This window comes from Belonocnema kinseyi, chromosome 4 (genome assembly GCF_010883055.1).
Source record: "Belonocnema kinseyi isolate 2016_QV_RU_SX_M_011 chromosome 4, B_treatae_v1, whole genome shotgun sequence".
NCBI classification, from domain to species: domain Eukaryota; kingdom Metazoa; phylum Arthropoda; class Insecta; order Hymenoptera; family Cynipidae; genus Belonocnema; species Belonocnema kinseyi.
This window is the reverse complement of record NC_046660.1, coordinates 62,510,712-62,524,702: the sequence shown is the minus strand read 5'-3', so window position 1 is coordinate 62,524,702 and position 13,991 is coordinate 62,510,712. Positions and strand designations below refer to the sequence as shown.

The 13,991-nt window shown below is 21.6% G+C and overlaps 1 protein-coding gene across 11 annotated transcripts in view; it reads right to left on the bottom strand.

The window, feature by feature from the left end:
- Positions 1-13,021, bottom strand: part of LOC117171419 — a 71,238-nt gene extending 58,217 nt beyond the window's left edge. For 4 of the 11 annotated variants that reach the window (XM_033358724.1, XM_033358726.1, XM_033358725.1 and 1 more), the window contains exons 1-6: positions 12,895-13,021; positions 12,664-12,830; positions 7,562-7,767; positions 7,335-7,467; positions 7,185-7,256; positions 1,841-2,022 (exon numbers count right to left, since the gene is read on the bottom strand). In XM_033358724.1, the coding sequence (XP_033214615.1) occupies positions 1,844-2,022; positions 7,185-7,256; positions 7,335-7,467; positions 7,562-7,767; positions 12,664-12,830; positions 12,895-12,905 (768 nt within the window). In that variant the 5' untranslated portion in view covers positions 12,906-13,021 and the 3' untranslated portion in view covers positions 1,841-1,843. Of the gene's footprint in view, positions 1-1,669; positions 2,023-6,741; positions 6,768-7,184; positions 7,257-7,334; positions 7,468-7,561; positions 7,768-12,663; positions 12,831-12,894 lie in introns of those variants that run through there. The other 7 variants (XR_004466870.1, XM_033358728.1, XM_033358731.1 and 4 more) reach the window with 4 other exon arrangements.
- Between the last annotated feature and the right edge of the window lie 970 nt (positions 13,022-13,991).

Genomic DNA, 13,991 nt, shown 5'->3' with positions numbered 1-13,991 from the left:
AAATTTTTAACAAAATACATAAATTGTTAACCAACAAGTGAAATTTCCAAGTTAAAAAGACAAATTTTCTACCAAATAGTTGCATTTTCAACCTAAAAATATTAATTGCCAACTAAAAAGTCAATTTTCCATAAAATAATTTTGTTTTCATGCAAAATACATGAATTTTCAACAACAAAATTACATTTCAACCATCTAGTTAAATTTTAAATTAAATTGTTAAATTTTCAAGCCAAAAAGAGGAATTTTCTACTGAGTATTTAAATTTTCAACCTAAAAATATGTATTTTTACCCAAAATATCCATTTTTAACAAAAAATTTGAACTGTCAACCACAAGATATGAATTTTCATCAAGAAAAGTTAAATTTCACCCAAATCGTTAAATAGTCAACCAAATGGTTAAATTTTAAAGCCAAAAAGACGAATTTACTACCAAACAGTTAAATTTTCAACCCAAAAATATGAATTGTCAACTAAAAAGTCAATTTTCCATAAAATATTTTGTTTTTAAACACAATACATAAATTTTCAACAAAAAACTTACATTTCAACCATCTAGTTGAATTTTAAATTAAATTGTTAAATTTTCAAGCTCAAAAGACGAATTTTCTACCTATTAGTTGAATTTTTAAACTAAAAATATAAATTTTCAACCAAATAGTTGAGTTTTTAACCAAAATGTATGAATTTAAAAAAAAAAGAAGGTGCTTACATTTCATCCAAATCGTGGAATTTTCAACCAAATTGTTAAATCTTAAAGCCAAAAAGATGCATTTTCTACCAACAGTATAATTTTCAACCCAAAAATATGTATTTTTAACCAAAAAGTAAATTTTCAACCAAAAGATTTAAAAATTTCCACAACAAATTTTTTTTTCAATCAACTAGTGAAATTTTCAACAAAATAGTAGAATTGTCAATCAAATAGTTGAATTTTTTTACCAAAGCAGTTTTATTTAGAACACAAAAAGACTAATTTAAAAAAAAACATTTGAATTTTTAACCAACGTTTTTTTTTTAATATTGAAAACAAATAAAATTATTTAATTGAAGAAATAAACCAAAAAAGTTAATTTTATATCCAAAAAGACGAAAGTTTAACAAAGCAGTTACATTTTCAAAAAAAAGAGATTACTTCTTAACAAAATAATTTAATTTTCTACCAAACAGTTGAATATTCTACTAAGAAAGATTAACTACAACAAAAAATGAAAAAGTCAAATTTTCATTTATAAAATAAACTTTCAACAACAACAAAAACTAATTTTCTACAAAACAATTGAATTTTTAACAAAAAAGTTAATTTTGAACCAACTAATTGAATTTTAAATTAAATGATTAAATTTTCAAGCCGAAAAGACGAATTATCTACCAAAGTCGAGTTTCCAATCCAAATATATAAATTTTCAATTAAAATCTTAATATTCAACAAATATAAATCCAAAATAATTCATCTTTCAACTGAGTAATTAAATTTTCAACAAAATATTGAAATATAAAACAAAATAATTAAATATACAAACCAAGAAGATGGATTCTCGATTGAAAATAAAACATTTGACCAATCAGCTTTAAGTTAATTTAAATTTAAACAAATTAATACTCCACTGCATACTTTTTTATTTCGAATTTTATTCTGAATTTCCCTTATTTAAAAAGAAAAAGGGGGAATAGAGGAATTTTTTTCGATAATAGGGGGAAAAGGGAATTAAAGAAGGGAAACACAGGGGAATAGGAGAATGACTATAATCCTTGTTATTTTCATTTTCTATGGTTCAGATTCTTCAATTTCTAATTTCAAATAAAAATCGAGTTTTTAGATACAATACTTGAAGTACCTCTTATGGTCCACTTTTTGTGTCCCGCTTTGAGTCTGTTTTTGCCAAATTGCTGGAAATAGATCGAAGTTCTATTTCAGAAAAAAAATCCGAGGATAATTCGTCAACTGCATCGCCAGACGCAACTTTTTTTATGCATTCTAGCATCTGCAATGTATCTTTCATCGTGCGTTGAACTGCATCTGCACAATATTACATTCAATTTGAAACGCGCAAAATTCATTGGATTTCAAGTCGAAATATATTGCATTTTCAACGAAATAGTTTAATTCAAAAAAAAAATTAACCAAAAGGATTAATTCTCTATCAAAAAAGATAAATTCTTCAACCAAATAGTGGCATTTTTTAATTAAAAAAAAAGAAATTTTTAACAAAAAAATGGATTAGTTAATTTACAGTTTGAAAAAACTTTCATTAAGAAAAACTAATTTTCAATCAAATAATTATATTTTCAACCAGAGATCAATTTATACTAGAATACAGAATCTTAAACAACATTTTTTAGAAATTTTATTAAATTCAACCAAAACTAATAAAGTTTCAAATAAACAAACAAAAATTATCAAAAAAAAAAAAAATGAATTTTTAATCCGAAAATATGAATTTTCAAGAAAAATGTTGATTATTAAACAAATAGTTAAATTGTGAACCAAATAGTTGAATTTTATACAAAAATACTATAGTTTTCAATGTAATGATAAAAATGAATAACCCAAAAAGTCTAATTCTTACAAAAAAAAAAAAAATAATTTTCTACAAAATAGTTGAATTATTAATTATGTATTAATAATTAGTCGTTAATTAAATGAAATCAAATTAAATCAAGCAAATAGTTAAATTACTAATAACCAAAAAAATTAATAAAAAAGTTAATTTTCTAAAAAAAAATGAATTTCCTATAAAACAGTTTACATTTCAAACCAAAAATATAAATTGTCAACAAAAAATTGATTTTTTAATCAAATAGATGAATTTTCAACAACGCAAAAAAGAATTTTCAACAAACTAGTTGTATTTCCAAGTTAAAAAAATGAGTTTTATACACTTTGTTTTAATCCAAATATACGAATTAAAAAAAACAATTTGAATTTATTTCAAACACAAATAATGAATTTTCAATCAAAGTAGTTTCATTTCTCATTTTGAAAAATTCCATAAGCTATTTAACTAGTGAACTTCGGCCCAAAAAGACGAATTTTCTACAAAAAAGTTCTATTTTCTACAAAAAAAATGTGAACTGTCAACTAATAACATGAATTTTTTGTCCAATAATTAAATTTTTTCTGAAAAATATGCATTTTCAACAAAATAGTTATTTTTCAACCAAAATATATTGAAATTTCAAAAAAGAAGTTAGCTTTCAACAAAAAGTCGAATTGTCAACCAAATAGTAGAGTTTTCTACCAAAGAAGTCTAATTCTTAAGAACAACAAAAACGAAGAATTTTCTACAAAATAGTTGAACAATTGATTATTTATTGTTAATTAACCACTAATTAAATTAATAACAACAAAATTAGTTGATTAATTGTTTTAGATGTCAATTTTGTTTGTCTACTTGGTATAGATCAATATTATTATTATTATCATTATTATTATTAATATTGATCTAGACTAAGTAGACAAACAAAATTGACATCTATAAGTATTAATTAATTTCCCTGGTCAAAAAAAACATACATCAAAAATTAATTAAATGAATACTTATTATTTATTATGAATTAATAGGAATTTTTAACAAAATAGTTAATATTCAAACAAATAGTTGAATTATTGATAAAAAAATTAATAAAAAAATTAATTTTTTATCCAAAAAATGAATTTTCTACAAAACAGTTTACCCTTAACCCAAAAATATAAATTGTCATTAAAAAATGTATTTATTAATCAAATAGATGAATTTTCAACAAAATTAGTTCAATTTAATTCCCAGTTATTTTGCCCTCCCACAAAATGAAATTTTCAATAAAAGAGTTAATTTTATCTTTAAAAAAAGGAATTTTATACACAACTTTTTAATCCAAATATATGAATTTTCATCAAAATTAGTTGAATTTAATCCCCCCCCCCCCCCCCCCCCCAAGAATTTTCCATAAAAGAGTAAATTTTATCTTCAAAAAACGAATTTTCAACAAACTAGTTGAAAGTTCAAGTTAAAAAGATGAATTTTATACACAACGTTTCAATCCAAATATATGAATTCAAAAAATTTATTTTATAAATTCAAACACAAAAAAGCCAATTTTTAATAAAAAAAGTTTAATTTATTATTTTAAAATTTTTCATAAGCTACTTAACTAGTGAACTTTGGGCCAAAAAGACGAATTTTATACAAAAAAGTTATATTTTCGACACAAAAATGTGAACTGTCAACATAAAGTTATTTGTTGACCAAATTATTGAATATTTACCCTAAAAATATAAATTTTTACAAAAATAATTTATTTTAAACCAACTAGTTGAATTTTTAATAAAACCTTTTAATTTTCAACTGAAAAGACGAATTTTTTGTTCAATATTTGAATTTTTTATCAAAAATAAGATTTTTTAACAAAATAGTTATTTTTCAACCAAAATATAATGAATTTTCAACAAAGAAGTTAGCTTTCAACAAAAAGTTGAATTGTCAATCAAATAGTAGAGTTTTCTACAAAACAAGTCTAATTCTTAACAAACAGAAAACGAAGAATTTTCTACAAAATAGGTGAATTATTAACTATTTATTAATAATTAATCATTAATTAAATTAATTAAGTGCAACAAAATTAATAAAATTAATACTTTTATCAATTCTTATTAATTAATATAAATTTTCAACAAAATCATTAATTTTCAAACAAATAGTTGATTTACTAATAAAAAAAGTGAATAAAAAAGTTATTTTTCTGTCCAAAAATAGAAATTTTCTACAAAAAAGTTATATTTTTAACCCACAAACGTTAATTATCAACATTAAATTTGTTAACCAAATAGTTGAATTATTAACCTAGAAACATGAGTTTTGAACAAAATAATTCATTTTTAACCAACTAGTGAAATTGTAAATTAGAGTTTCAAATTTTCTTGTCAAGACGAGGTTTTTTTCAACATTTCAATTTTCTCTCCAAAATATGAATTTTTATCCAAAAAGTTGATTTTCAACCAAAAGATATGAATTTTTAAGAAAAAAGTTAAAATTTTCAACAAAATTAGTTGAATTTAATTCTAACAGAAAAAAAACCATTTTAAATAAAAAAAGTTAATTTTTTATTTTAAAAAAATCAACAAAATAAATTTTTTAAAAATATTTAATTTTTTATATGTCAAAAATAAACGAATTGTTAACAAACAAGTTAATAAATATACATTTTCAACCAAAAGTTAAGTTTGAAGTACATAGTTAAATTTTCATCTTTAGTAGAATTTTTAACTGCAAAAGAAATGAATTTCCAACAAAATTGTTGAATCTATAACTCAAAAAGTTTATTATCAACCAAACAGTCGAATTTCCCACCCGAAAATATGAATTTTTAACACAAAAAAAAGTTAATTTTCAAGCAATTAGTTGAATTTAATTCTAACGCACAAAAAGACGATTTTTCAAAAAAGAAGTTCATTTCCTGTATAAAAAAATCAACAAACTAGTTAACTAATTAACTTTAGCACACAAAAAAAGAATTTTCTGCAAAACCGTTGAATTTTCAATATAAAAATATGAACTACCAACAAAAATGATTTTTTAACCAAAATATTTGATTTTCAGTAAAATAGTTGAATTTTCTACAAAAATAGTTTAGTTTTTAATTCAAGAAGATTAATTGATAAAAGCAGTTGATTTTTCAAACAAAAAGGATAACACAAAAAGATAAATTAACAACAAAAAATTTAATTTTCTATTAAAAAAAAAATAATGATCAACAAAGCAGTTACATATTTTTCCATAAAAGATGTCTTAAAAAAAAGTTTAATTTTCAACAAAATAATTAAATTTTCAACAAGATCGTTCAATTTGCAACCAAATAGTCGAATTTCGAAACAAAAAATATTAAAATGTAACCGAAAAAATTACATTTTAAATTAATAGTTACGTTTTTAAGCCAAAATGATGCATTTTTTAGAGAACAGTTGAATTTTAAACAAAAAAGTTGCTTTATAAACAATAAAAATTAATTTTATACATAAAAGATGACATTTCTACAAAAATGGGTAAATTTTTTCTCAAAAAGGGAAACTTTTCTATTCGTGAGAACCTAAAAATACGAATTTTTAACAAAAAAAATTAATTTTTAATCAAATTTATTAAATTTTCCATCAAATTGTTAAATTCTGATGCCAAAAACACAAGTTTTATATATTTCAAAAACCAAATTTTCAAGCAAAAAATATGCATTAAGAAAAAGTTAATTTTCAACCAAATATTTTAATTTTTCACCGGAAAATTTTAGGTTTGAATAAAAAAGTCAATTTTTGAATCAAATAATTAAACTTCCTAACAAATTGTTAAATTTTCAAGCCAGAAAGACGAATTTTCTTTAAAAAAATTTAATTTTCGACAAAAGAATATGAACTTTTAGCAAGAAGCTCATTTTACTTTCAACCCTAAAAGACAAATTCTCAACAAAATAGTTGAAGTTTCAACACGAAAATATGAATTTGAAACAAATAATTTCATTTTCAACAGAATAAATGAATGTTAAATAAAAAAAAGAATTTTCTACAGAACAATTGAATATTCCACATAAAAATATGAACTCCCAAAATAGTTAAATTTTAAAAGTAATAGTTAATTTTTTAAGCCAAAATGACGAATTTATTAGAGGATAGTTGAATTTTAATCAAAACAGTTTATTTACAAACAATAAAAAATAATTTTAAACAGAAAAAAGATGATATTTATACAAAAAAGGATAAATTTTCTCTCAAACGGAAACTTTTCTATTCGTGGAAACCTGAAAATACGAATTTTTAACCAAAAAATAAAGTTCTAATCAAATTTGTTAAATTTTCTATAAAATTGTTAAATTCCCAAGCCAAAAACACAAATTTTATATTAAACAAAAACGAATTTTCAAGCAAAAAATATGCATTAAAAAAAAAGTTAATTTAATTTTCAACAAAATAGTTGAAATTTCAACCCAAATATATGAAATTGCAACAAAATATTTCATTTTCAAAAACAAGGAAAGGAATGTTGAACCCAAAAAAAAAATTTCTACAGAACAATTGAATTTTTAACTGTAAAATATAAATATTCACTAAAAGTAGAATTTGGCACCAAAGGAGATGAATTTTGTACAAAAAATATAATAATACATTTTTCAACCTAAAGGAATTAAGTTTGAACCAAAATAGTTTGATTTTCTTACCAATTCCAGGGTGTTCAAAATTTGGTTCTGTTTTATCATCACAATCTCCCATTTTTGATAAAGAATCCTTATCTACATAGAAGATACAATTAATTGAAATTACACTCAATTTTTGTATTCTCATATTCTAAATAATATTAAAAATCTTACCGTAATCTAATTCCTTTGAAGCTAAAATCTTATTCTTCTCAACAATAAAATTGATATCCTTGACTCGCTGATTAGTCCTTTCAAGAAGAGATTTATTCATTTCAACTCTTCTCACTAGCGAAGCGAGTTGTCGCTTTTGAGTAAACAAATTGTTTAAAAAAATATTTCATTTTTCTCAATTTGAAAAAAAAAATTTAATGAGAAAGGACTAAAAATAAAAAACTTACATCAATATCTGTAGGTTTTGATCGACACAAAGGAGAATGATTTTGAGTATCAACATTGTCCAAAATATGACTCAAAAATTTGAAAGGCTCTTGAGGATTTTTACTGATTCGATGCAAAGAATCATGTAAATCTTCGGTACTCAAATCATCCACATTATAGACAGAATCAGCAGAAATTTTCGACTTCGTAAGCGAGTTGATACTTCCTTCATAATTTATCATTTCATTTAGTATATATAACTATTAGATTTATCGTCTATTTTTATACCTTTTTTAATAATTTCTTTTTTCTCACAATATTTTAATATTTTATAACTTCAACCGAAAAACTTAATCAATTAAAAAAATGTTTTCAACAAAACAGATCAAGTGTAAATAAAAAAAGTTAATTTTCAATCAAATACTTTAATTTTTTACGAAATTGTTACATTTTCAAGTCAAGAAGACGATTTTTCAATCAAAAAATATGAATTTTCAAAAAAAAGTCGAATTTTTATCAAAATAGTTTAATTTTCAACTAAAAAATAAATAAATAAAATAGTTAAATTTTTTACCCACTTGTTGAATTTTCAACTCAAAAAGTTGATTTTTCAATAAAAAAATTATGAATTTCCAACCAAATTGTTAAACTTTCATGCGAAACAGCTGGATTTTCTACGAAAAAATATTAATTTTCAACGACAAGGTTCATTTTCAACCAAATATTTAAGTGTTAAATCAAAACTATGAATTTTCGAAAAAAAGTTAATTTTAAAACAAAAAGACAATTTTCAAAAAAATAGTTAAATTTTCAGTCAAAAATGAATTTACAACAAAATAGTTGAATTTTCTATCAAATGGTTACGTTTTCAAGTCAAAAAGCCGAATTTTCAACGAAAAAATATGAATTTTCAACTAGAAGGTTCATTTTCAATAGGATAGTTGAACTTTTAACCAAATAGTTGAAATCTCAAATCAAAAATATAAATTTTTAGCTAAAAGTTAATTTTTAACCATATAGTTTCAACCAAAAAAGTTAAATCTTTAACAAATTAGTGAAATTCTTAACCAAAAAAGACAAATTTTCAATCAAATAAATTGTTAACAAAAAATTTAATTCACAATAAAATAGTTGAAATTTCTGCCAAACTGTTAGATTTCTAAGCAAAAAAATATTAATTTTCAAAACAAAAGTTAATTTTCAACCGAAAAGTTGAATTTTCAAACAAAACAGTTACATCTTTGACAAAATAGTTGAATTTTTATCCAAAATAAGTGAATTATTAACTATTTATTAATAATTAATTATTAATTAAATTAATTAAGTGCAACAAAATTAATAAAATTAATACTTTTATTAATTCTTATTAATTAATATAAATTTTCAACAAAATTATTAATTTTCAAACAAATAGTTGATTTACTAATAAAAAAAGTGAATAAAAAAGTTATTTTTCTGTCCAAAAAGAGAAATTTTCTACAAAAAAGTTATATTTTTAACCCACAAACGTTAATTATCAACATTAAATTTTTTAACCAAATAGTTGAATTATTAACCTAAAAAACATGAATTTTGAAAAATAATGATCAAATAAATTGTCAACAAAAAATTTAATTCACAATAAAATAGTTGATATTTCTGCCAAACTGTTAAATTTCTAAGCAAAAAAATATTAATTTTCAACACAAAAGTTAATTTTCAACCGAAAAGTTGAATTTTCAAACAAAATAGTTACATCTTTGACAAAATAGTTGAATTTTTATCCAAAAAAGACGAATTTTCAACAAAAAATTATTATTTTTTCCAAACTGTTAAATTTTCAAGCCAAAGATCTGATTTTCTACAAAACAATTAAATTTTCAACTAGAAAATATTAATTTTCAACAGGACGGTTCATGTACAAAACTTAGAATTTTATCGACGATTGAAACCAGAAATACCTCTTTTTATCAAAATTAATCATCGTGAAAGCATTAAATTTATTATTAAGAAGGTTCTTTTTTAACGTCTATTTGAGTTTTTAACAAAAATGGTTGAATTATTAACAAAACGACGAATTTTCAAATAAATAGTTGAATTTTCAACCAAAAAACATATATTTTCAACAAAATCGTTGAATTGTCAAGAAGAGAGTTAATTTTCAATAAAACAGTTAAAATTCGTATCAAATTGTTAAACTTTCAACAAAATAAATGAAATGTTAACAAAAAATTTAATTTTCAATAAGATAGTTCATTTTTCGATCAAAATAATTAAATTTTGAACACAATAGTTTCATTTTCAAACAGAAAGACGAATTTTCAACATTAAACAAAAAAAGTTCATTTTCAATAAAATAGTTTAATTATCAACTAAATTATTGAATATCCAAGTCAAAAGCCGAATTTTCAACAATAAGAATAGATCATTTTTAACCCAAATAGTTGAATTTTCAAGAAAATAGTTGAATTATCAAAAAAAGACGAATTTTCAACAAAATAGTACAATTACAAATATAAAAAAATCGAATTCTCAACAAAATAGTTGAATTTTCACCCAAAAACTACAAATTTTCAACAAATAAGTTGAATTCTCAACAAAAAATTGGTTAATTTTCAATAAAATAATTGAGATTTCTACCAAACTGTTAAATTTACAACAAAAAAATGAATTTTTAACACAAAAGTTAATTTTCGATAGAAAAGTTGAATTTTGTATTAGACAGTGGAACTTTCAGCAAAATTATTTGCATTTTGAACAAAAAATACAAAATTCGACAAAATAGTTAAATTGTCAAGAAAAAAGTTAATTATAAATAAAATAGTTGAATTTTCTACCAAATTATTACATTTTTCAGACAAAAAGTAGAATTTTTAACACAAAAGTTAATTTTCAACTAAAATAGTTAAATTTTTAACGAAATAGTTGGATTTTTAACCATAAAGACCAATTTTCAATAAAATAAATAAATTGTCAACAAAAAAAGTTAATTTAAATAAAGTAGTTGAATTTTCTTCCAAATTATTAAATTTTTTAGACAAAAAGTTAAATTTTTTATAAGACAGTGCGATTTTCAACCAAAATGTTAAACAATGAACAATGTTGAACAAACAAAAAATTCAAACTTTCAACAAAATAGTTGAATTGTAAAAAAAGGTTAATTTTCAACCAAATAGTTGAGATTTCTACCATAACTGTTAAATTTCCAACAACAAAAAATATAAATTTTCAACACGAAAGTTAATTTTCAACCAAAATAATTAAATATTTATCGAAATAGTTGAATTTTCAACAAATAAGTTAATTTTCAATAAAATAGTTGAATTTTCTACCAAATGATTAAATTTTCGTGACAAAAAAAACTGTAAACAAAAAGTTTATTTTCAATAAAACCGTTGAGATTTCTGCTATAATTAATAAATTTCCAAAACAAAAAATTAATTTTTAACACAAAAGTTAATTCACAATAAAATACTTGAGATTTCTACCAAATTGTTAAATTTCCAAGCAAAAAAATATTAATTTTCAACCAAAATAGTTAAATTTGTAACGAAATAATTTAATTTTTAACCAAAAAAGACCAATTTTCAATCAAATAAATAAATTGTCAACAAATGAGTTAATTTTCAATAAAATAGTTGAATTTTCTACCAAATTATTACATTTTCAAGACAAAAAGGCGAATTTTGTGTAAGACAGTGGAATTTTTAACCCAAATATTAGCATTTTCAACAAAAAAATACAAATTTCCAACAAAATAGTTGAATTGTAAAAAAGAAGAGTTAATTTTCAATAGAATTGTTGAGATTTCTACCATAATTGTTAAATTTTCAACCAAAAAAATATTAATTTTCAACACAAAAGTTATTCTACAACCGAAAATTTGAATTTTTAACCAAATTATTAAATTTTTGAGACAAAAAGTTGAATTTTTTAAAAGACAGTCCGATGTTCAACCAAAATAGTTGCATGTTTAACAAACCAAAAATACAAACTTTCAACAAAATAGTTGAATTGTAAAAAAAAGGTTAATTTTCAATAAAATAGTTAAGATTTCTACCATAATTGTTAAATTTCCAAAAACAAAAAATATGAATTTTCAACACAAAAGTTAATTTTCAACAGGAAAGTCGAATTTTCAACCAAAATAGTTAAATGTTTAGCGAAATAGTTGAATCTTCAACAAAAAAGTTAATTTTCAATAAAATAGTTGAATTTTCTAACAAATTTTTTAATTTTCGAGACAAAAAGTCGAATTGTTTACAAGACGGTGGAATTTTCATCCAAAATATTTGCATTTTCAACAAAAAACACAAATTTTTAACAAAATAGTTTAATTGTAGAAACAAGTTAATTTTCAATAGAATTGTTGAGATTTCTACAAAACTGTCAAATTTCCAAGCAAAAAAATTTAAATTTTCAACACAAAAGCTATTCTTCAACCGAAAAGTTGAATTTTTAACCAAAATAGTTCAATATTTATTTTCAACAAAAATATTTGCATGTTTAAAAAACAAAAAATTAGAAACTTTCAGCAAAATAGTTGAATTGTAAACAAAAAAAATTTCAATAAAAGAGTTGAAATTTCTACCAAAATATTTACATTTTCAACAAAAAAATACAAATTTTCAACAAAATAGTTGAATTGTAAAAAAAAAGTTAATTTTCAATAGAATTCTTGAGATTTCTACCATAATTGTAAAATTTCCAACCAAAAAAATTTTTATTTTCAACACAAAAGTTATTCCTCAACCGAAATGTTGAATTTTTAACCAAAATAGTTCAATATTGAGTAAATTAATTGATTTTTTAACCACAAAAGACCAATTTTCAATAAAATAAATAAATTGTTAACAAAAAAGTTAATTTAAATAAAGTAGTTGAATTTTCTACCAAATTTTTAAATTTTCGAGACAAAAAGTCGAATTTTTTACAAGACGGTGTAATATTAAACCAAAATATTTGCATTTTCATCAAAATTCCACTAAAATTATCCACAAAATTATTACATTTTCCACCCAAAAATGTAAATTTTCAACAAAAAAAGTTAATTTTCAACCAACTACTTGAATTTTCTACATTCTTTCAGAATTTATAATTTCATTTAGCACAGAACTATTAAATTTATCATCTCTTGTTATACCTTTTTTAATAATTTTTTCTTTCCCATCATTTCTTACTGTTTCGTCATTTTTAATTTGCCGATCCTCACTTTGAAAATCTTCAGATTTGTTCCCAGAGAGAGCAGAAGAGTTAATTTTCTTATTTTTCTGTGATTTTTCCTCAAAATCTCCATTCCTGTCGTTTGAACTGAATTAATTTTTAAATCATAAATTAATCTTGACGTCATAAATATTTATTCATAGAGACTTACCACTTGCTCATATGAAATTATTTAAAATGCTGTCAAAATAAAATTGATAAAGAAGTAAATAAACGGGGTTGCTATAGCAATGGCCTGACGTTTGATCGAATTTAAATTTGCTTAGAAATTCTTAAAATTAAATTAAACGATAATTCCCAATCAAATGGAATCCTCAACCAAATAAGATGCATATTAAAAAAAAAATTTACTACAAAACAATTGAATTTTCAACCGGAAAATATGACTTTCAACAATAAAATTAATTTAAAACGGAATAGTTTAATTCTCTACAACATTCTTAAATTTTCAACAAAAAAGTTAATTTTCAACAAAAAAATGGAATAATTCAACTTTCCTTCTAAGAAAGTTAACTCTCAACTAAAAAAATTGGATGTTCTACAAAACAATTTAATTTTACACCCAAAAATAAGGAATTTCAATTAGAAAGTTAATTTTCAACGAAATAGTTCAAATTTTTTACCAAAAAGACAAATTTTTTACCCAAAAATATGAATTTTCAATAAAGTATGGAAAGGTTAAATTTTCATTAAAAAAAAATAATCACAATTAAATTGAAATAAATTTTCAACTAAAAAATTCAAATCTCAACGCGAAAATATGAATTTTCAAGGAAATAATTTAATTTTCCACCAAAAAGAATCAATTTCAAGCACAAAATATGAATTTACAACAAAAAAACTTAATTTTCAACAAAGAATGGAATAGAAAAATTTTTATTTAAAGAAAGTAAACTCTCAATTTTAAAAAAAATTAATTTTCTATAAAACAATTCAATTTTCAAAACAAAAATATGAATGTTAAACAAAAAAACTTACCTTTCAACTAAATAGTGAAATTTTTAACCAAAATAGTTGAATTTTCAACCCAATATGACTTTCCATTTAAAAAATATGAATTTTAAACAAAAAAGTTAAATTTTAACCGAATAGTTTAACTTTCTACCAAAAAGATCATTGTGAACCCGAAAATATGAATTTTCAACATAAATTTGATTTCAACCAAAAATTTAACAGTTAAATAATTAATAAAGAACAATTTTTTACAATAAAATTGAATTTTCAACAAAAAAGTTAATTTTCTACCAA